Genomic DNA, 25526 nt, shown 5'->3' with positions numbered 1-25526 from the left:
CACGCACATATGGTCACCTTATCTTTGAGAAAAGAGGCAAGAATATAAAATGGAGAAAAGACAGCCTCTTCAATAAGTGGTGCTGGGAAAACTGGAAAACCAAATGTAAAAGAATGAAATTAGAACACTCCCTAACACCATACACAAAAATAAATTCAAAATGGATTAAAGACCTAAATGTAAGGCCAGACACTGTAAAACTCTGAGAGGAAAACATAGGCAGAACACTCTATGACATAAATCACAGCAAGATCCTTTTTGACCACCTCCTAGAGAAATGGAAATAAAAACAAAAATAAACAAATGGGACCTAAGTAAACTTAAAAGCTTTTCCATAGCGAAGGAAAGCATAAACATGACAAAAAGACAACCCTCAGAATGGGAGAAAATATTTGCAAACGAAGCAACTGACAAAGGATTAATCTCCAAAATATACAAGCAGCTAATGCAGCTCAATATCAAAACAACAAACAACCCCATCCAAAAATAGGCAGAAGACCTAAATAGACATTTCTCCAAAGAAGATATACAGATTGCTAACAAACACATGAAAGAATGCTCACCATCACTAATCATTAGGGAAATGCAAAATCAAAATTACAATGATGTATCACCTTACGACGGTCAGAACGGCCATCATCAAAAAATCTACAAACAATAAGTGCTGGAGAGGGTATGGAGAAAAGGGAACCCTCTTGCACTTTTGGTGGGAATGTAAATTGATACAGCCACTATGGAGAACAGTATGGAGTTCCTTAAAAAACTAAAAATAGTACTACCATAAGACCCTGCAATACCACTACTGGGCATATACCCTGAGAAAACCATAATTCAAAAAGAGTTATGTACCACAATGTTCATTGCAGCACTATTTACAATAGCCATGACATGGAAGCAATCTAAGTGTCCATTGACAGATGAATGGTTAAAGAAGATGTACCACATATATACAATGGAATATTACTCAGCCATAAAAAGAAATGAAATTGAGTTATTTGTAGCAAGGTGGATGGACTTAGAGTCTGTCATACAGAGTGAAGTAAGTCACAAAGAGAAAAACAAGTACTGTATACTAACACATATATATGGAATCTAAAAAAAAAAAAAAAAAGGTTCTGACATACCTAAGGGCAGGACAGGAATAAAGATGCAGATGTAGAGAATGGACTTGAGGACACAGGCAAGGGGAAGGGTAAGCTGGGACGAAGTGAGAGAGTGGTATGGACATATATACACTACTAAATGTAAAATAGCTAGCTAGTGGGAAGCAGCCACATAGCACAGGGAGATCAGCTTGGTGCTTTGTGTCCACCTAGCGGGGTGGGATAGGGAGGGTGGGAAGGAGATGCAAGAGAGAGGGGATACGGGGATATATGTATACATATAACTGATTCACTTTGTTATACAGCAGAAACTAGCACAACATTGTAAAGAATTATACTCCAATAAAGTTGTTAAAAAAAAAGAAAAAGTACCCCCCCAAAATAAAAATAATAAAAATAGTAATCCTTTCAAAAAAATTAAAATCCTCTCAAAAAGAGTATACAATTTTGATACTTAATACTCCTTGCCAAAGTTCTCCATTTTAGTTAGCGCAAGTGCTCCACATTACAACTCAAATCTTGTTATTAATCCTTTGAGAATGAGGGGAGGTACTTTCTCATTATTATGTTTCCTTCACTCGATTTTTTAAAAATTTTACTTTTAAAAAAAATTTATTTATTTTATTTATTTGTTTTTGGGTGCATTGGGTGTTTGTTGCTGTGTGTGGGCTTTCTCTAGTTGTGGCGACCTGGGGCTACTCTTCGTTGCGGTGTGCGGGCTTCTCATTGCAGTGGCTTCTTTCGTTGTGGAGCACAGGCTCTAGGCATGCAGGATTCAGTAGTTGTGGCAGGTGGGCTCAGTAGTTGTGGCTGGCAGGCTCAGTAGTTGTAGTGCACGGGCTTAGTTGCTTCACAGCATGTGGGATCTTCCCACACCAGGGCTCGAACCTGTGTCCCCTTCATTGGCAGGTGGATTCTTAACCACTGTGCCACCAGGGAAGCCCTATTTTTACTTTTTATTGAAGTGTAGTTGATTTTCAATGTTGTGTTGATCATTGCTGTACAGCAAAGTGATTCAGATATACACACACACACACACACACACACATTTTTTTTTCCCCTCCTCAGCCATGCTGCGTAGCATGTGGGATCTTAGTTCCTTGACCAGGGATTGAACCTGCACCCCCTGCATTGGAAGCGTGGAGTCTTAACCACTGGGCTGCCAGGGAAGTCCCTATACATTCTTTTTTGATATTCTTTTTCATTATGGTTTGTCACAGGATATTGAATATAGTTCTCTGTACTATATAGTAGGAACTTGTTGTTTATCCATTCTATATATAAAGCTTACATCTGCTAACCCCAACTTCCCACTCCATCCCTCCCCCAAGCCCCTCCCCCTTGGCAACTACCAGTCTGTTCTTTCTGTCTGTGAGTCTGTTTCCATTTCATAGAGGAGTTCATTTGTGTGATATTTTAGATTTCACATATAAATGACATCATATGGTATTTGTCTTTCTCTTTCTGACTTACTTCCCTTAGTATGGTAATCTCTAGTTGCATCCATGTCGCTGTGAATGGCATTATTTCATTCTTTTTTATGGCTGAGTAGTAGTCCATTGTATATATGTACCACATCTTCTTAATCCATTCATCTGTTGATGGACATTTAGGTTGTTTACATGTCTTGGCTATTGTGAATAGTGCTGCTATGAACATAGGGGCTCATGTATCTTTTTGAATTATAGTTTTGTCCAGATATATGCCCAGGAGTGGGATTGCTGAATCATATGGTAATTCTATTTTTAGTTTTCTGAGGAACCTCCATACTGTTTTCCACAGTGGCTGCACCAATTTACATTCCCACCAACAGTGCAGGTCCTTCACTGGATTTAGCGTTTCTATTTCATTTTATTTTTTTTCCAATAAATTCTGCTTTTCAACTTGCTCATCTTCCCTCATCTTTCTGTGGAGCACTAAATTCTTTCCACTGTTATAACTTTATTTTCATTCAGTATCACATTATATCCAAAATATTTTAGATACAAAAGTTTCAAGTATTTATTTTAAGTTATATGTACTTAAAATCTCTTTAGGTTAGCATCTTTTATTAATGCCTGTTGTTTTTTCTTACAGAGCTTATCTTATTAACACACTGACATAGTGAGAAATTTATGATCATACCTTACATTACATCATATTACATTTCACCAATTATGCTAGGGATCATATTACTGAGTATTTATGGACGAGGCTCAAACAGATTCAGGGTAATAGTGGGTAACAGCTGGTCATAAACGTCACACTGTAAAGTTTACTCTTGAATCTCACCAAATCATCTCAAAAAGGTCATTCCAAAATGCACTTCACTAAAAAGTCTGAGTTCACAAATTTTGGTTCATACTTCTTTAGCTTGCCATATTCTTGAACTAACCATGTCATTATTACAAATACCATGTTATTACACAATATTTTTTCATTAATAAAATCCAGGTATAACACAAAAATAATACATATTTGTATGATTTAATTTATATGAAATTGTAGAACAGGAGAAGTAATTTATCAGGATAGAAATCAGAACAGAAATTGTCTATGGAGAGATTTGACTGGAAAGGGGCATGAGAGACTTTCTATGGTGATGGAAACATTCTTTATGTTAATTGGGATATTGGTTACATAATGTATATACATTTGTCAAAAGTCATAGAATTGTATACTTAAATACATTTATGTATGTGGTACATAAATTTATAATAATAATAACACTAATGATAATACTAATAAATAAACCCTGGCTAGCTATTACATAATAGTACACATAATAGCATACAAAATAAAAAGAGGGATATAGGGAATTCCCTGGCAGTCCAGTGGTTAGGACTCTGTGCTTTCACTGCCACGGGCCTGGATTCGATCCTTGGTCAGGGAACTAAGATCCTTCAAGCCGTGTGGTGTGGCCAAAAAAAAAGAAGAGGGATATATAAACTGCAATATACTTTATGAAAGTAGTTACATTAAAAAATAACAACCAACTTTTGTATACCAAAATAGAGAAAAAAATTATACCAAAATTTTATGTTACAGGTAGTGAGACAACAGATTTTTTCTTATTTTTACTTATCTAATTTTCTACTTTTATAATATAGACATATAATTATATTTAATAAAGTTGTTTAAATTATTTTTTTAATGATAAATATTTTGTGTTATATTCTCACCAAAAAGGCTGAACCTAAATATAATCAAGCTTTTAGCTCTAATTTCCAGTTTACAAGACAAATAGGAGACTGAGGAAAGAGGTAAAGGGATCTCATGAGGAAGCAGTCAGAGCAATCTAGAAAGGACAACATTCTTACAGGACAACTGACCCAGTTTCTTTAACAAGTCAATGGCATAAAAGATGGGGGAAGGGGACAGAGGCAGGGAGAAGAGACTCTTTAAATTAAAAAATAATTAAAAGATATATAACAACAAAATTCAGTATATAAAATTTGTTTGGATCTTGGTTTGAACAAACCAAGCATAAAAAGATATTTTTGAGACAATCAGGGAAAATGAATATGAACCAGGTATTACATGATTTTAAATGATTATTATCAAATTTTTAGTTATGATTATGATATATTATGTAAGAAAATATCCTAATATTTCAGAGATTGATGCCAAAGTATTTAATGAAAAAATTCCATGATTTTGGATTTGCTTTAAAATGCTTCATAAATAAAAAAATAGATAAATCAAGTGCTGTATTAAATCAGTGTGATAAGAATATGGGGTTCATCTTACAATTTTCTCTCTTAGATGAAGTTTTAATGGTTTTTCCATAATAAAAGATTTTTTAAAAATTGGTAGCCAACTTGTTGCTAAGTGTTTAATGAGGCTTACTTGATAATTTTTTTGTGTGTGGTTTTTATAAGCTTTTAAAAGTTCCCTATGAAAGTATTATTGCTTCCACTGCAGCTTCTTCAAGAGTATGGCATATGCCCCAGCTTATGGTCTGTTCAGGCATTCATGCACATAACTCTTGGGCTTTTTTGCCCAAGATATAAGTATTAAAAGTGAGTAACAACTCAGGTTCTCATTGCCAGAGGCTTAACATAAAAAAAAAGGGAATTTATTTTTCACAGAAGAATAGGACAAAAAAGAGAAACAAATCAGAATAGCTTTAATATTTCTTTCCAATGTCTTATGTTTGGTACCTTGAATTCAAAAGGCTATGAAGCTGGTTGCAAATAGAAAAGTTTTATCAAGAGAAATTTTTTCCTGCATCTCTTTATTTCTGACTCCATTAAGACTTAGGCTGGCTTGTTCCTTTTTCCATTGGATATGCCTCTGATTTTCAAGGAGGAGAGCACTACTAAGTTTTATGGGCTACTGGGTGGTTAGAAAGTTAATTTAGTTTGAATTTAATAATTTAATTGAGAAGTATTACTGAATGTCTACCTCCTGTGTTCACAACAGTATAACAGTGGTTATGTATTCTTCACATTTTAAAATTAGTAATAATCCTACTTTCAAACTTAGGACATATAAAAGTTTAATTTTGTCATCTAACATTACTCAACATAAAAAAATTTTTAAAAATACTTGGAGATTTCTGTCACATTAAAAAAATAACCTAGGAAATTAAAAAACTGTAAATTCTAAGCACTAGTTTTTCAGAAAAATATTTTCAGGCTAAAGATGAGGGCACGGAATCCTAGCCAAACATTTTTTGGTTACAACAATGGAATAGTCATTACTTGAGTATAATATACTTACCTATGATAAAACATGCGAGCCATGCCCATTCTTTGCTTTTCCCCTCCTGACAGGACATCTTTCCAGTCCATAACAGCATCCCATCCTTTAAAATATATATAAGTATGTATTTTATAAGGCATATTTTAACTAAAGAGAGCATATTTTACAGTTTTTATCTAGACAAGTGATTCCTAGCAAGTTTAAGTTATTAACACAAAGAACCTGATATTTCTCAGAAATGCTTGGATAAGCTAGAGAGCCTTATTTTTAAGCATTTTATTTTAGATTTGATATTTTTTACCAGTAATAATTACTTACATTGACAAAACGTCTTCTAAGAATTCCAAATACTGACACTCTGAAAATGTGTTTGTTTCTGAATATCTCCAAAGAGTTGACAGACTTAATTTGGAGAGTGGTGGGAGAAAAGATCAACAGATTTGCATAGGCTTATTGCAAAGTCTACAAAGGGTATGACAGGAGCTAACTTAAATGGTTTCCATCTGCCTGGCACTTTATATGAGTTTTCTCATTATATATTTCACAACCTTATTAGGTAGCTATTATTAGTTTTATTTTATAGGTCCATAAGCTGAAATTCATGGAGAAATTGATATATCAAATTTTACACAGCTATATATTAGAGTTAGGATTTATATGCAGGTCTATTTATATGCAGGACTTTCAGTTGGCTATTTATTCAAAAAGCAAGCCTTCTTTTTTTAAAAAAAAATAGGTTAGGTCAATACATACTGATACAGAAACGTACCTAGAATATTTTTTACATGGAAAACCAAATTGCAGAATTGTGTGTGTGTTTGTATACAGTTGACCCTTGAACAACACAGACTGAACTGTGAAATACTTAAACATGTAATTTTTTCAATAGTAAATACTACAGTACTATACAATTTGCAGTTGGTTTAATCCGCAAATGCAGAACGGCAGATATGGAGGAACCTTGGTTAGAGACAGCCTACTATAAGTTATATGCAGATTTTTGATTGCAGATTTTTCGATTGCCTGCTAAAACTTTTGAGTTTAGTGGAACAAAGGACATGATTTATTTAAATATGTAAAATTAAAGTTTCCTTTGACTCAAATACTTTTCTCTTTTGCCTTCTCAGTTGGCAGGGGGAAAATTTTTTAAGCCCAGAACACTTCTCTACTGTATAGCAATCTGAATCTATTTTTCAAATCCTCACTTATGTTTCATAAATGCTATACAATTAAGTCATAGAGAAAATTTTCTTTCTACAATTTTCACTAGAAGCAAGAACACATATACATATATAAATTATGATTGCATTTCTGTAAATAAACACACATACACAACCTCTCTGGGAATAGAATTATGAGACTTTTACTTTCTAAGCTATACATTTTTATACTATTTGAAAATTTTATTATTTTAAAATTATTTTTATGGCTTTTCTTAATTTTGTAATAAGAAAAAAACGTTACTTAGAAACAAAACCATGCGGCCTATTAGGAAGACAGCCATATCAAGTATTTTTCTGAAGTGGGAATATCATAAAATGGAGCAGACTAGGCAAAGCCTGATTTTCAAAGAGGAAAATGACTGTCAAAACTTCACATACACACCACACACACACACACGACATTTCCAAATCCCAAAGTATTCAAGGCTTAATTTTTCCATTTGGAAAAAATCCAGGCTCTTTGCTTTTTTTATTCTTCCTCAGCTGAATTTTCATCTTTATTAAAATTTCTAAATAAACTTGGTCAAAGGGAAAGGAAATAAGAAGTAGAGTTTCATTGTTTCTTGTGCACTGGATTGAAAATAAGATTTTCCCTGTTTCCCAATGATACTCCCCAGTAGGGACCAGTGTTCATTCTTGGGCAAACTTCCAGGAATTTTCTATCTATTTAAAAACATAATTTTATATTAGGAAAAAATCTCTAAATGCCATGTGGTTCAAAGTTCTTGCTTCTAGTGAAAACTGTTGAAATAAAATTTTCTCTATGACTTAACTTTATAGCATTTATGAAACATAAGTGAGGATTTGACAAATAGGTTCAGGTTGCTACACAGTGGAGAAAAATTCTGGGCTTAAAAAAATTTCCCCCCTCAACTGAGAATGCACAAGACAAAAGTATTTGGGTCAAAGGAATCTTTAATATTATGTATTTAAATAAATCATGTCCTTTGTTCCACTAAACCCAAAAGTATTAGTAGGCAATATTTCATGATCAGAGAACATATAAATCAAAACTCTGAGTCATAATATCATCTCTGATGTTGAAATAGTGAGAATAAATTAGCTAAGAAGTGAACAGTTTTCCTGCTTCCTAAAGATGAACAAACTGCTTTAGTTCACATCTATTCATTAACACTTCTACTCCTTTCTATTTTGTAATCTCTTTGATGGAATAAAACATAGTTTTAAAATCCATCTTTTACTAAAGCCAAGAATATCTCTAAGCAAAGTATTAGCTAATCTTACTAGAACTTCAGCAGGCTTCTCCCAGAGTAAGTGATGTCCTTGCAAATTTAAATGCTTTCCTGCTTTGCTTTAAAACACGTTTCATGTTTTAAGGACTAGGCAAGTAAAGTGGGTTTCCTTAGCATTTTTTTTTTTTTAATGTGTAAGGATATAGCAAGTCTTATTAGCATCTAAGAAGCTAAGATAGCATAGAGCAGTGGCATAGCCTAATATAGAATATTGACTTTCAAGTCCCATCTGTGTTTGAATCCCTGTCCCACGACTTGCTGAGGGCCCTGGGGAAACTACTAAACTTCTGAATTTCATCTGTAAAAGGGAGTTGGTAAAACCCACATCATCAGGCAGTCACAAATATTAAACAGGATGACACTGTAAATTGCTTAATATGTTATATTCTGCAGAGTAAGTACTCAATAAACCATAACAATTACTATTACATTATTAAGGAAAATTCTGAAAAACAGTTCCAGAATTTCTTTTGACTTCTAAAAGGATAGAATATCTCATGTTTATTATAAATTTCTATTCAGATTGTTCAATTTCAAACTTACCCAAAATTAACAGGCAGCTATTATTCAGCCACAGTGTTTTAAAATTGGGGAAAAGTTCACCATATGAAACAAAAAGAAAACCTGCTTTCCATATTTATAGCACTTATGAATTATGATATTATAAACACAATAAAATAAATAGAATAATGCCTCTTTTGCCTAACTCATTTGCTTATTGTAAGGATCAATAAAATAATACATGTGAACTTTCTATATAAAATATCAAGTACCATCACACAAAGACAAAATATCATGGTATCAATATCAACTAGTTCTATTATCTTTAGCAACTGATTCTTGCACATTTACTATGTGCCACTGTTTTCAATACTTTACATACAGTCTAACTTAATCTTCACAGAATCTTTATAAGGTAGATATTTATCCCCACTTTACAGGTGAAGATACAGAGAACAGAGCTATTTAAGATTTTTTTTTTCAACATCTTTATTAGAGTATAATTGCTTTACAATGTGTTAGTTTCTGCTGTTTAAGAAAGTGAATCAGCTATACGTATACATATATCTCCATATCTCCTCCTTCTTGTGTCTCCCTCCCAGCCTCCCTATCCCACCCCTCTAGATGGACACAAAGCAGTGAGCTGATCTCACTGGGCTATGTGGCTACTTCCCACTAGCTATCTATTTTACATTTGGTAGTGTATATATGTCCATGCCACTCTCTCACTTCATCCCAGCTTACCCTTCCCCCTCCCCGTGTCCTCAAGTCCATTCTCTACGTCTGTGTCTTTATTCCTGTCTGGCCCCTAGGTTCTTCAGAACCAATTTATATATGTGTTAGCATATGGCATTTGCTTTTCTTTTTCTGACTTACTTCACTATGTATGACAGTTTGTAGGGCTATCCACCTCACTACAAATAACTCAATTTCATTTCTTTTTATGGCTGAGTAATATTCCATTGTATATATGTGTCACATCTTCTTTATCCATTCATCTGTTGATGGACAATTAGGTTGCTTCCATGTCCTGGCTATCATAAATAGTGATGCTATGAACGTTATGGTACATGACTCTTTCTGAATTATGGTTTTCTCAGGGTATATGCCCAGTAGTGGGATTGCTGGGTCATATGGTAGCTCTATTTTTAGTTTTTTAAGGAACCTACATACTGTTCTCCATAGTGGCTGTATCAAGTTACATTCTCACCAACAGTGCAAGAGGGTTCCCTTTTCTCCACACCCTCTCCAGCATTTACTGTTTATAGATTTTTTGATGATGGCCATTCTGATGAGTGTGAGGTGATACCTCATTGGAGTTTTGATTTGCATTTATCTAATGATTAGTGATGTTGAGCATCTATTCATGTGTTTGTTGGCAAACTGTATGTCTTCTTTAGAGAAATTTCTATTTGGGTATTCTGCCCATTTTTGGATTGGGTTGTTTGTTTTTGATATTGACTGCATGAGCTGCTTGTATATTTTGGAGATTAATCCTTTGTCAGTTGCTTCATTTGCAAATATTTTCTCCCATTCTGAGGGTTGTCTTTTCGTCATGTTTATGGTTTCCTTTGCTGTGCAAAAGCTTTTAAGTTTCATTAGGTCCCATTTATTTATTTTTGTTTTTATTTCCATTTCTCTAGGAGGTGGGTCAAAAAAATCTTGCTGTGATTTATGTCATAGAGAGTTCTGCCTATGTTTACCTCTAAGAGTTTCAAAGTGTCTGGTCTTACATTTAGGTCTTTAATCCATTTTGAGTTTATTTTTGTGTATGGTGTTAGGGAGTGTTCTAATTTCATTCTTTTACATGTAACTGTCCAGTATTCCCAGCACCATTTATTGAAGAGGCTGTCTTTTCTCCATTGGATATTCTTGCCTCCTTTATCAAAGATAAGGTGACCATATGAGTGTGGGTTTATCTCTGGGCTTTCTATCCTGTTCCATTAATCTATATTTCTATTTTTCTGCCAGCACCATACTGTCTTGATTACTGTAGATCTGTAGTATAGTCTAAAATCAGGGAGCCTGATTCCCCCAGCTCCATTTTTCTTTCTCACTATTGCTTTGGCTATTTGGGGTCTTTTGTGTTTCCATAAAATTGTGAATTTTTTTGTTCTAGTTCTGTAAAAAATGCCATTGGCAATTTGATAGGGACTGCATTGAATCTGTAGATTGCTTTGGGTAGTATAGTCATTTTCACAATGTTGATTCTTCCAAACCAAGAACATGGTGTATCTCGGTAGTATAGTCATTCTCACAATGTTGATTCTTCCAAACCAAGAACATGGTGTATCTCTCTACCTGTTTGTATCATCTTTAATTTCTTTCATCAGTGTCTTATAGTTTTTTGCATACAGGTCTTTTGTCTCCTTAGGTAGGTTTATTCCTAGGTATTTTATTCTATTTGTTGCGGTGGTAAATGGGAGTGTTTCCTTAATTTCTCTTTCAGATTTTTCATCATTAGTGTATAGGAATGCAAGAGATTTCTGTGCATTAATTTTGTATCCTGCTACTTTACCAAATTCATTGATAAGTCCTAGTGGTTTTCTGGTAGCATCTTTAGGATTCTCTATGTATAGTATCATGTCATCTGCAAACAGTGACAGTTTTACTTCTTCTTTTCCGATTTGGATTCCTTTTATTTCTTTTTCTTCTCTGATTGCTGTGGCTAAAACTTCTAAAACTATTCTGAATAATAGTGGTGAGAGTGGGCAACCTTGTCTTGTTCCTGATCTTAGTGCAAATGGTTTCAGTTTTTCACCATTGGGAATGATGTTTGCTGTGGGTTTGTCATATATGGCCTTTATTATGTTGATGTAAATTCCCTCTATGTCTACTTTTTGGAGGGTTTTTATCATAAATGGGTGTTGAATTTTGTCAAAAGCTTCTTTTTCATCTATTGAGATGATCATATGGTTTTTCTCCTTCAATTTGTTAATATGGTGTATCACGTTGATTGATTTGCGTATATTGAAGAATCCTTGCATTCCTGGAATAAACCCCACTTGATCATGGTGTATGATCCTTTTAATGTGCTGTTGGATTCTGTTTGCTAGTATCTTGCTGAGAATTTTGCATCTATGTTCATCAGTGATATTGGCCTGTAGTTTTCTTTTTTTGTGACATGTTTGTCTGGTTTTGGTATCAGGGTGATGGTGGCCTCATAGAATGAGTTGGGAGTGTTCCTCCCTCTGCTATATCTTAGAAAAGTTTAAGGATCGGTGTTAGCTCTTTTGTAAGTGTTTGATAGAATTCACCTGTGAAGCCATCTGGTCCTGGACTTTTGTTTGTTGGAAGATTTTTTTTTTAATTTAATTTAATTTATTTTTTTATAAAGCAGGTTCTTATCATTTATCTATTTTATACATATTAATGTATGTATGTCAATCCCAATCTCCCAATTCACACACCATCCCCACCCACCACTTTCTCCCTGTGGTGTCCATATGTGTTGGAAGATATTTAATCACAATTTCAATTTCAGTGCTTGTGATTGGTCTGTTTATATTTTGTATTTCTTTTTGGTTCAGTCTTGGAAGGTTGTGCTTTTCTAAGAATTTGTCCATTTCTTCCAGGTTGTCCATTTTATTGGCATATAGTTGCTTGTAGTAATCTCTCATGATCCATTGTATTTCTGCAGTGTCAGTTGTTACTTCTCTTTTTTCATTTCTAATTCTATTGATTTGAGTCTTCTCCCTTTTTCTCTTGATGAGTCTGGCTAATGGTTTATCAGTTTTGTTTATCTTCTCCAAGAACCAGCTTTTAGTTTTATTGATCTTTGATACTGTTTCTTTCATTTCTTTCTCATTTATTTCTGATCTGATGTGTATGATTTCTTTCCTCCTGCTAACTTGGGGGTTTTTTGTTCTTCTTTCTCTAATTGCTTTAGGTGTAAGGTTAGGTTGTATATTTGAGATGTTTCTTGTTTCTTGAGGTAGGATTGTATTGCTATAAACTTCCCTCTTAGAACTGCTTTTGCTGCAGCCCATAGCTTTTGGGCCGTCGTGTATTCATTGTCATTTGTTTCTAGGTATTTTTTGATTTCCTCTTTGATTTCTTCAGTGACCTCTTGGTTATTTAGTAGTGCATTGTTTAGCCTCTATATGTTTGTATTTTTGACAGTTTTTTTCCTGTAATTGATATCTAGTCTCATAGTGTTGTGGTCAGAAAAATATTTGTTATAATTTCAATTTTCTTAAATTTACCAAGGCTTGATTTGTGACCCAAGATATGATGTATCCTGGAGAATGTTCCATGAGCACTTGAGAAGAAAGTGTATTCTGTTGTTTTGCGTGGAATGTCCTATAAATATCAATTAAGTCCATCTTGTTTAATGTGTCATTTAAAGCTTATGTTTCCTTATTTATTTTCATTTTGGATGATCTGTCCATAGGTGAAAGTGGGGTATCAAAGTCCCCTACTATTATTGTGTTACTGTCAATTTCCCCTTTTATAGCTGTTAGCATTTGCCTTATATATTGAGGTACTCCTATGTTGGGTGCATTAATATTTACAATCCTTATATTCTTCTTGGATTGATCCCTTGATCACTATGAGTTGTCCTTCTTTTTCTCTTGTCTTTATTTTAAAGTCTTTTTTGTCTGTTACGAGAATTGCTACTTCAGCTTTCTTTTGGTTTCCATTTGCATGGAATATCTCTTTCCGTCCCCTCAGTTTCAGTCTGTATGTGTCCCTAGGTCTCAAGTGGGTCTCTTGTACACAGCATATATACGGGTTTTGTTTTTGTTTCCATTCAACCAGTCTATGTCTTTTGGTTGGAGCATTTAATACATTTACATTTAAGGTAGTTATCGATATGTATGTTCCTGTTACCATTTTCTTAATTGTTTTGGGTTGGTTTTTGTAGGTCTTTTCCTTCTCTTGTGTTTCCTGCCTAGAGAATTTCCTTTAGCATTTGTTGTATAGCTGGTTTGGTGGTGCTGAATTCTCTTAGCTTTTGCTTGCCTGTAAAGCTTTTAATTCCTCCGTCGAATCTGAATGAGATCCATGCTGGGTAAAGTAATCTTGGTTGTAGGTTTTTCCCTTTCATCACTTTAAATATGTCCTGGCACTTCCTTCTGGCTTGTAGAGCTTCTGCTGAAAGATCAACTGTTAACCTTATGGGGATTCCCTTTAGGTTATTTGTTGCTTTTCCCTTGCTGCTTTTAATATTTTTTCTTTGTATTTAATTTTTGATAGTTTGATTCATATGCGTCTTGGTGTGTTTCTCCTTGGATTTATCCTGTGTGGGACTCTCTGCACTTCCTGGACTTGATTGACAATTTCCTTTCCCATATTAGCAAAGTTTTCAACTATAATCTCTTCAAATGTTTTCTGTCTCTTTTTCTCTTCTTCTTCTGGGACACATATAATTTGAATGTTGGTGCATTTAATGTTGTCCCAGAGGTCTCTGAGACTGTCCTTAATTCTTTTCATTCTTTTGTCTTTATTCTGCTCTGCAGTAGTTATTTACACTATTTTATATTCCAAGTCACTTATCCATTCTTCTGCCTCAGTTATTCTGCTATTGATTCCTTCTAGAGAACTTTAAATTTCATTTATTGTGTTGTTCGCCATTGTTTGTTCGTTCTTTAGTTCTTCTCTGTCCTTGTTAAACGTTTCTTGTATTTTCTCCATTCTATTTCCAAGATTTTGGATCATCTTTACTATCATTACTCTGAATTCTTTTTTAGGTAGACTCCCTATTTCCTCTTCATTGTTTGGTCTGGTGGGTTTTTACCTTGCTCCTTCATCTGCTGCGTATTTCTCTGTCTTCTCATTTTGCTTAACTTACTGTGTTTGTGGTCTCCTTTTCACAGGCTGCAGGTTCATAGTTCCCATTGTTTTTTGTTGTCTGCCCCCAGTGGGTAAGGTTGGTCCAGTGGGTTGTGTAGGCTTCCTGGTGGAGGGGACTAGGCCTGTGTTCTGGTGAGGAGGCTGCATCTTGTCTTTCTGGTGGGCAGGACTGCGTCCAGTGGTGTGCTTTGGGGTGCCTGTGAACTTATGATTTTAGGCAGCCTCTCTGCTAATGGGTGGGGTGGTGTTCCTGTCTTGCTAGTTATTTGGCATGCAGTGTCCAGCACTGGAGCTTTCTGGACCTTGAGTAGAGCTGGGTCTTAGCGTGTATATGGAGATTTCTGGGAGCGCTTTCACTGACTGATATTAAGTGGGGCCGGGAGGTCTCTGGTGGTCCAATGTCCTGAACTCGGCTCTCCCACCTCAGAGGCTCAGGCATGACACCCAACCAGTGCACTGAGACCCTGTCAGCCACACGGCCAGGTACGTGGGGAGTTTCTTGCCTTTTGGGAAGTCTGAGGTCTTCTGCCAGCGTTCAGTAGGTGTTCTGTAGGAGGTGTTCCACATGTAGATGTATTTTTGATGTATTTGTGGGGAAGAAGGTGACCTCCACGTCTTACTCCTCTGCCATCTTGAAGGTCCCCCAGCTATTTAAGACTTGATTCCAGAACTCTGACTTAGAAGCTTACATTCTTAATTACTGTACTACCCTGCTTCTTTTGATAATGTTAATGGGCTAAAAAATAAAACATAAAACCCATGCAAAATTTAACCTAGAATTCTAGCTTGCTATTTCATTAGTTTTTCTAGGTTATCAAATTATATTTTTATCAAGTTATTTGAAAGTAATTTTGTTTTTTTGAAAGTAATTCTCTTTTGAGCTAATATGTATAACTGTTTTTCCTACTTTTTCAAAAGTATGTTTTATGTTGAAATACTACAGTACAGAAGTTTCTATATTTTATCTAATTCTCTATTTGTTGCTTTAGAGAAGAAAATGTATTGGTAAGACTGTGGGTCTGAAAATAAATAAGTTCTGTGATACCTACTTCTCAAATTATTACATTTAATGTAAGCTGAGAGCTTGACAGGAGAATATTTCTGTCATGAACTTTACATACATTTAGATTGACTATGGCCTCAGGGACACATGTACATTAAAATATGACCAAAAAAAAAAAAAACTGTTTTCAAATGCTAGCAGCAGATTTAGTAAAAAGCTTAGTGTGCTGCATGAAATATAACATAAGCAGAAAAGAGCATGTTAATAATGGAAAAGCAACAAAAGCTGTAAACGCCATCTTTACTTGCGTGCTTATGTTCCAACAACAGCATACATTCAAATTAAACCCACGTTTATTTGTTAAAAATTAATTTAAATACATGAAAAAAACACAAATTATAGACTTTACCTCCTTCTCTTTGAACTATATGGTAGAGGTGAACATTATGTAGAATACAGTCTAGATCGTGGTCTGTATAGCCTTTACCATGCATGTCATCCACTGAATCTGGATAAATGACTTGATCCCGAAGACTTCCAAGAGACATGTACGGCCTGTAAAACACCAAGAACACAAGAATCTTAGTACAAAATCAGTTTCGTTTACTCAGTGTGACATCCTGGTGGTCTGAAAACTCCAGAGCAGACTTTAAATATCATATTTCTAGGATTATATTTATTACCTGGTGATGAGTATTTCTCAGGTGTGGCAGGATAAAACGCTGTTATATTCATGTAAAAACATATAGAGACATAGCCACAAGAAAAGTTCCTACAAGAAATACTTGGATGTTTTCAGCACAGAAATACATACTTGTTCTGTTGTATTTTATAATTGTTGCTTCTGTATTTCATCTAAAACTATTTGGGTTAAACATAAAATCTGAGGTTTTGACCCAGCAATGTGAACAAACAAAACTTAAAAAATATCATTCACAATAAGAGAAATGCAAGTTAAAACTATACTGAGTTTCTTACTTAGCACATTGGTAGAAGTTTAAAAGCTTGACAACTCACTCAATTGGCAAGTCTATGGAGACACAAGGTACTTTCATACAATGTGAAAATGCAAAATGGTGCAACCCTTTGGAGAGGATTCTACAAACCAATATATCATCTGGTCTTTGACCCACTTCTAGGAATTTATTTTAAAGATATACTTCCAAAAATACACCACCATCAACAAAAAAATGTGTAAAGTTATCCATTACAGCATTCTTTGTAACTGCAAAATATTGAGAACCTAAATGCGCATACAAAGGAGACTGACTGAATAAACTATAGAACCTGCACTGTGCAGCTATAAAACAGGATGTGGAAGATCTCTATGAATTGATATAGGGTGATTTACATAATATATTGTTAAGTTGAAAAGCAAAGTGCAAAGTAGATATATAGCTGGGTTTCTCAACAGTGGTATTATGGAGATATTAAATCAGATAATTCTTTGTCACTGAGGTATATCCTGTGTATTACAGGATGTTTAGCAGAACACTTGATCTCTATGCTCCAGATGCTACTAGCATCCACTGCAGCAGTGACAAAAAAATAAAAGTCTCCAAATATTATTTTGTCCCTTTAGGGGACAAAACCATCCCCATTTGATAGAACCACTAATATGTAGTATACCACTTCTATGTAAAGTGAAAGCAAAATAAGAAAATATACATCTGTCTGCTTATATTTACAAAAGGAAACAGTAAACCAGAAACTAATGAAATCAGTTACCTATAGGAGATGGGAGGAACAAGGCAGAATAGATAAGGGAGGGAAAGACCTCTTTAAGAATACTTTCTATATAGTTTTTACTCTTAGAATCATGTTAAAGTGTTATTATTTTTTAAAAAATTTAACCAGTAAAACGAAGGAAGAAACCCTAAAATTGAATACAAACAGAAACAAATTAACTGAAAAGTATATCAAATGAATAACATAACCACATAAAACAGGGAGGAGGGACTGATCCAAGTAACTTTCAAATTTGGTTACATAATTTCAGTTGAAAACCAAAAGAACCACAAAGAAACCTTAAAACTAATTGTTCATGTTTCTTGTTGCTATAGGTGTAGCAATTCTGAAACTATGTTGTAGGATTGACCAAGTAAGTAAACATTTTAATAACGTTAGGAGGTAAGGTTCTCACTGTGGAAGAAGGAAGATACAAATATGAAATGTGGGAAGGGGAGAAAAATATACTGTAATGTTTAATTTGAATTAGAGTATCAGCATGAATTCATAATTTTTTGAACAAAAATCTATTTCCTCGTTCTGTGTACATTTGCTGCATCCTGATACTATCCTTTGAGAAGGTCACAACAGCATTTAGGAAGTATAGAGGGTTGAATTGTGGACCTCAAAGATATGTCCAAGGCCTAACCCCTATTATTTGTGAATGTGACCTTATTTAGGAAAAAAAAAAAAGGTGTTTGCAGATGTAATTAAGTTAAGGATCTTGAGATAAGATTATCCTGGATTAACCAGATGGGTCTTAAATCCAATAAATACCTTTAAAGAAGAGGAAAAACACAGGGAGGAAAGTCATGTGAAGACAGAGGCAGAGATTGGAGTTATGCTGTCACAAGCCAAGGAACGCCGGGCACCACTGGAAGCTGGAAGAGGTAAGAAAAAATTCTCCCCTTGAGCTTCCAGAAGGAGGGTGACCCTGCCAACACCTTGATTTTGGATTCCTGGCCTCTAGATCTGTGAGAAAATAAATTTCTGTTGTTTCAGACCAGCAAGTTTTTGGTTTCAGTAGATCTCGGAAACTAATGCAGGTAGTATTATTGCAAAAAAATGTGTAAACTGTATTGTATCATTAGAAAGCTATCAGATAAACCCAAATTATGGGACTTTATGAATATACAACAACAACAGTCCTGCACTCATTACAAATATCAATGTCATAAAAAACAAAGAAAGGCTAAGGAATTCTTTCACATTAAAAGAAACTAGAGCAACATGGCAACTAAAATACAATGTATGATGATGGACTGAGAAAAACAAGTTATTATAAAGAATAGTATTATGACAATTGGAAAAATTTGAATGTGGAAAGTTGTTGGAGGAGGTAATCAAGAGGACTTCACTGCCAGTTGACCTGTGAGCTGGACCCAGGCAATCTGACGCTCCAACCCCCTTCCCTGACCTTGGAATGTATGCTCAACCCACAGTTCCCATAGCTGCCAACTATTTTCAAGGACACAGACTTGAGGGAGCAATGTGGTGTTGAGACCATACGGATGGTATACATGAGGGAACCCCATTAAAGCCTCTATATAAACTTTTAAGATTCTGGTGGATAGAAGTGGAGAGGCTCATTTGAGGCTGCCCATGACAAGCCTCAAATGTAAATTCCCTTGCTTATTAAACCTGCCATCCACCAATCTGGAGTGGTCTGCCTCTTTCTTCTGTCTCTTCTTGCCCTCTGTGTACAAGGGCCGGTTTGAGAACCAACAAAAGTATGTTCAGATAATATTATATCAATGTTAATTTTCATGAATTTGATCATCATACTATGTCTATGTTAGAGACTATTCTTGCTCTTTGAAAATACTGTTCCTCATTGAGTAACACGGGTTTGAACTGCATGGGTCCACTTATACATGGGTTTTTTTTTAATAGGAAATATTACAGTACTTCACAGTCTGTGGTTGGTTGAATCTGCAGATGTGGAACCATAGAAATAAAGGGCCGACTATAAATTATACATGGATTTTCAACTGTGCTGGGGTCAGTGCCTCTAACCTCTGCATTGCTCAAGGGTCAACTGTACACCCTAAAGAAGTTAGGGGTGAAGATTTATTTACAGCAACTTACTTAAAAAAAAAAGATGTGTGTGTGTGTGTGTGTGTGTGTAGAGAGAGAGAGAATTAAAGGTTTTAAATACAAACTGTGTTTGTAGATTAATTCTCTATCTATTTTCCCATAACATGCAAATGATTTAGTTGAAGGATAGATAGCACAAAAATTTATTTTATAACAGATTTAACTAACATTTGAAAATCAAAATATTTATATTTCAATTATACATATATGCATTCATGTAATAAGGTTTGCAATGGAGTCTTTGCAAACATAAGGAATCTCTAGTCATATTTTTAAAATTGAGATATAATTCACATTATAAAATTCAACCTTTTAAAGTGTAAAATTCAATGATTTTCAGTATATTTACAAGCTCATGTAAATATCACCAGTATCTAATTCCAGAACATTTTCTTCACCCCCAAAAGAAACTCCATACCTAAGAGCAGGCACTCCTAGTTCTTCCCTCCTCCCAAGCCCTGGCAATCACTAATCTACTTTCTGTATCTGTGGATTTGCCTATTCTGGAAATTTCACATATTTTCATATGTATGGAATCACACAATATGTGGTCTTCTTTCTGTCAGCATAATATCTTCAGGTTCACCTATGTTGTAGCATGTAGTAGTATTTCATTCCTTTTAATATCTGAATTAAATTCCATTGTATGGATACACCATATTTTGTTAATCTGGATATTTCAGTTGTTTCCACTATTTGGTTATTATGAATAGTGGGCATACACCTAGTAGTGGGGCATATGGTAACTCTGTTTAACTTTTTGAGGAACTGACCAATTGTTTTCCCAAGTGGCTGCACCATTTCTAGGCACTTTTCTTCTACCATGTTCCGTATGTCTTCTCCTGCTCTCTGATTTCCTTCCCTCTCCAGTCTAACCATATATTTTTTAAAAACAGAATTAGGACACAAAGTTATTTGTTTATTTCCATCATTTTAAGCATTTATATAATGTGGTATTATCTTAAATTAATATCTGGTAATAATAACAGTAGCATAAAATAGATACTGACCATCAGGACCAGTGAACAATTTTTTAGTCGGTATTCTGAGACTACTAAGAAGAAATACAAGGAAATATTGGGAGTCAGTACTTTAGCTAACTTACAAAGTGATGCCAGTTCCAACTTAATGTAAATCAGAAGTTTAGATATCCTTAGCATAAACCCCCAATATAATTCAATCCACAGAACAGCCATGACACAATACATAATTGAGACTGCAATAATTAAAATACATCTGAACGTTCATTTCAATGGTGTTTCTACAGGATTCCATCATAAGACTTGATTAACTGGAAATATTTGATGAAATTATATTTTATATCTACATTTTGGGGAAGACAGTATAGAGTCATGGTTGTGATAATGGGCTTTGGAGAGATGGTTCTGGACTGGAATCCCAATCTCACCATTTACTAGCAATGTGACCCAAATTCTGAGCTATAGTTACGTCATTTGTAAAGTAACTCACTTTACTGCATTTGTTATGAGGATTAAATGAAGCAGTAGGTTTTCATAAAGCAATGTAGAGAGCACTTAGTACAGTACTACAGGCACATAGTAGGCATTCAATAAACCATTATGGAGACAAAAAAGTTCATTTCAACTTAGGTTTAAGTTATCTACCTATGTGAAAGGGCAATATCTTAAAAAAGAGCATAAGTTTGTTTTCTATGACTGTGTATCTGTTTGTGTTTTGTAAATAAGTTCATTTGGAAACAAACTTATGGTTACCAAAGGGGGAAGGGGAAAGTGAGGGATAAATTAGGAGTTTGGGATTAGCAGATACAAGCTACTATATATAAAACAGATAAACAGTAAGGTCCTACTGTACAGTACAGGGAACTATATTCAACATCTTGTAATAACCTATACGGGAAAAGAATATGCCACACACCTACAGTCAGTTTATCTTCGATGAAGGAGGCAAGAATATACAATGGGAAAAGGACAGTCTTTCAGCAAGTCGTATTGGGAAAGTTGGAGAGCCACATGTAAATAAATGAAGTTAGGACACACCCTCTCACAGTACACAAAAATAAACTCAAAATGGTTTAAAGACTTAAACATAAGACATGACACCATAAAACTCCTAAAACAGAACATAGGCAAAACATTCTCTGACATAAATTGTACCAATGTTTTCTTAGGTCAGTCTCCCAAGGCAATAAAAATTAAAACAAAAATAAACAAATGGGACCTAATCAAACTTACAAGCTTTTGCATAGCAAAGGAAACAATAAACAAAACGAAAAGACAACCAACAGATTGGCAGAAAATATTTGCAAATGATGTGACTGACAAAGGCTTAATTTCCAAAATATACAAACAGTTCATTGAACTCAAATACAAAACCAAACAAACCCTATCCAAAAATGGCCAGAAGACGTAAATAGACATTTCTCCAAAGAAGACATACAGATGGCCAATAGGCACATGAAAAGATGCTCAAAGTCACTAATTATTAGAGAAATGCAAATCAAAACTACAATGGGGTACCCCCCACACCAATCACAATGGCCATCGTTAAAAAGTCTACAAATAACAAGTGCTGAAGAGGATGTGGAGAAAAGGGAACCCTCCTACACGGTTGGTGAGAATGTAATTTGGTGCAGCCACTGTGGAAAACAGTATGGAGGTTCCTTAAAAAACTAAAAATAGAATTACCATAGGACCCAGCAATCCCACTACTGGGCACATACCCAGAGAAAACCATAATTCAAAAAGACACATGCACCCCAATATTCATTGCAGCACTGTTTACAATAGCCAGGTCATGGAAGCAACCTAAATGCCCATCGACAGATGAATGGATAAAGAAGATGTGGTACATATATACAATGGAATATTACTCAGCCATAAAAAGGAACGAAATTGGGTCATTTGTAGAGACGTGGATGGATCTAGAGACTGTCATATAGAGTGAAGTAAATCAGAAAGAGAAAAACAAATATCATATATTAATGCATATATGTGGAATCTAGAAAAATGCTACAGATGAACCGGTTTGCAGGGCAGAAATAGAGACACAGATGTGGAGGACAAACGTATGGACACCAACAGGGGAAAGTGGCACAGGGGGGCGTGGTGGTGGTGGTGGTGTGATGAATTGGGAGATTGAGATTGACATATATAAATTAATATATATAAAATGGATAACTAATAAGAAACTGCTGTATAAAAAAATAAAATAAAATTCAAAAAATCAAAAAAAAAAAAAAGATACATGAACCCCTATGTTCATAGCAGCACTATTCACAATAGCCAAGACTTGGAAACACCCTAAATGTCCATTGACAGATGAATGGATAAAGATGTGGTGTATTTATTCCATGGAATACTACTCAGTCATAAAAAAATAATGAAATAATGCCATTTGCAGCAACATGGATGCAACTAGAGATTATCATACTAAGTGAAATAAGTCAGAAAGAGAAAGACAAATACCATATGATGTCACTTATATGTGGAATCTAAAATATGACACAAATGAACCCCTCTATGAATGGAAACAGACTCACAGACATAGATAACAGACTGGTGGTTGCCAAGGGGGAGGGGTTTGGGGGAGGGATGGAGTGGGAGGTTGGGATTAGCAGATGTAAGCTTTTACATATAGAATGGATAAACAACAAGGTCCTACTGTATAGCACAGAGAACTATATTCAATATCTTATGAAAAACCATAATGGGAAAGAATATAAAAAGAATGTATAGATACGTATGAATGTGTGTGTGTGTGTGTGTGTGTGTGTGTATATGTATATATACATATATATATCTGAATCACTTTGCTGTACAGCAGTAATTAACATTGTAAATCAACTATAGGTCAATTAAAAAAAGAATATGAAAAAGAATATATATGTAACTGAATCACTTTGCTATACACCAGAAATTAACATAACATTGTAGCTCAACTATACTTCAATTTAAAAAAAAAAAGAAAAAAGCAGATACAAAAGAATTTCTATTTAGCCAGCTAAAAGACATGTGGTTTTATTCCCATAGTAAATTTTTATTATTCTCAACATGATTAATAAATAATAAATACATAATTACCTAGATTTTAGAGAGTATATTCTGTTAAACACTTAAGTATCTCGTTTACCCAGAAATATTTCATTTAGTAACTGGAGCACCACTTAGTTCACTGTAGCAATTTATGGGACCTCAAAGGTATCAGTATGCATAAGGCTGCCAAATGTTTTCTTTGTAAAAGGAATTTGAAGAAGCAAAACTTTGTAACTTCTAATTGGGAGATTGGGATTGACACATATACACTATTGATACTATGTATAAAATATACAACTAATGAGAACATACTGTATAGCACAGGGAACTCTATTTAATCCACTGTGATGACCTAAATGGGAAGGGAATCCAAAAAAGAGGGGATATGTGTATATGTATAGCTGATTCATTTTGCTGTACAGTGGAAACTAACACAACACTGTAAAGCAACTATACTCCAATAAAAATTAATTAAAAAAACTTTGTAACTTCGGGACTTCCCTGGTGGTGCAGTGGTTAAGAATCCGCCTGCCAATGAAGGGGACAGGGGTTCCAGCCCTGGTCCGGGAAGATCCCACATGCCGCGGAGCAACTAAGCCCGTGTGCCACAACTACTGAGCCTGCGCTCTAGAGCCCGCGAGTCACAACTACTGAAGCCCGCGTGACACAACTACTGAAGCCTGTGCACCTAGAGCCCGTGCTCCGCAACAAGAGAAGCCACCACACCGAGAAGCCTGTGTACCGCAACAAAGAGTAGCCCCACTTGCCACAACTAGAGAAAGCCCACACACAGCAGCGAAGACCCAACGCGGCCAAAAATAAATAAATAAGTAACTAAGTAAGTAAGTAAATAAATAAACAAATAAAATTTATTTTAAAAACTTTGTAACTTCTTTAAAAGATTCATTTAATATTATTTATGCCTTCTTTATGACTTCTGAAATCTGTCAGTTCTCTTTGATGAACAGATATGAAAATTTATCTCATAAAAACTCTTAATTATAATTTTGTTTTGCAATGCTTAATTTCTTATTGTGTTTATAAGCCTAATAATATGTTGAATATGCATTCTCAAAATTAAAAAAAAGTAAAAACAGAACTTAAAAGAAGACACTCTTAGCTACTAAGTTTTAAAAAATTCAATCAGGATGAGATTTAAATTAAATGTCTACATAATTTGTTATTTGATTTACTGTTACTCAAAATGATTTAATAGAATATGAAAATTGCTATTTTGAAAATTTATGTGAAGGGAATATTGATGAAATTATACAAAAATATTTCATAAAAGTATATATTCATTAAGGACCCAAAAAATATTGCTTTATTAAAGTTCCATTTTTTTCTCAATTGTTTTATGATCATGTGAAATGGTAAAAATAACACATTCTATATGTGTTTATTGAGGTACATAGCAACTAAGGATACTCTAATAATAGATTTTATTAATATAATTATTTAAAAATACTACTATAAAGTTACAACTGAATTCTCTGGAAAGGCTATATCAAGGAAATTTGGGTTGATGTTGAATCTATTTGAAAGCACAAAAAAATGGAGGACCCTATATCCAATGTTTATACGATTAGTTTGCATGTGATCCTTTTTCCTGCTCATAGGCCTGGAATTTAACATTTTAAGTTAGCTCAAGTTTCTCTAGTGCTACCACAGTCATACATAATTGATAAGCACTTAAAGTACTCTTTACTAAACTTTCCTTTCTAGATATATAGGCCTATTCAGATTATCTTCTAAATAATTCAGGTAGATCAATTACCATGTCACTTGCTCTGGCCCATTCTTTTGTTGTTTGTAGTCCAAACAACAAAAGAAATAGATTGCTTACAATTAGTAGATATCAAAAAGAAACACTATCTAGTTTAAATTTACTTTCTCTAAGTAAAATCCAGAATTACCTCTATTTGTTGTGGAAAAGATATTGGAATAAAGCTATAGGTATCATACTATAATTTAGATTATCATTATTTAAGCAATTATCAAAATTTCCTTTGTAATCTGAAATTACTTTGAATGCATCTATATTTAAAACTGTTAATTATAATAGTAAAATTAAAGTAAAATTATTAGAGATCAAATCCACTCCCAGGGATTATGGCTTTTTA

The 25526-nt window shown here is 34.4% G+C and overlaps 1 protein-coding gene across 2 annotated transcripts in view; it reads right to left on the bottom strand.

Moving 5' to 3' along the window:
• ABCD2 (ATP binding cassette subfamily D member 2) overlaps positions 1–25526 on the bottom strand; it is an 89843-nt gene that overhangs the window by 19993 nt on the left and 44324 nt on the right. For both annotated transcript variants that reach the window (XM_007166912.2, XM_057556834.1), the window contains 2 exons: positions 15975–16120; positions 5808–5892 (listed from right to left, as the gene is read on the bottom strand). In XM_007166912.2, the coding sequence (XP_007166974.1) occupies positions 5808–5892; positions 15975–16120 (231 nt within the window). The remainder of the gene's footprint in view (positions 1–5807; positions 5893–15974; positions 16121–25526) is intronic.

The sequence above is a fragment of the Balaenoptera acutorostrata genome, chromosome 11 (genome assembly GCF_949987535.1).
Source record: "Balaenoptera acutorostrata chromosome 11, mBalAcu1.1, whole genome shotgun sequence".
In the NCBI taxonomy this organism is placed as follows: Eukaryota; Metazoa; Chordata; class Mammalia; order Artiodactyla; family Balaenopteridae; genus Balaenoptera; species Balaenoptera acutorostrata.
The sequence above is the reverse complement of the archived record's forward strand: the minus strand, read 5'-3'. Positions and strand labels throughout refer to the sequence as shown.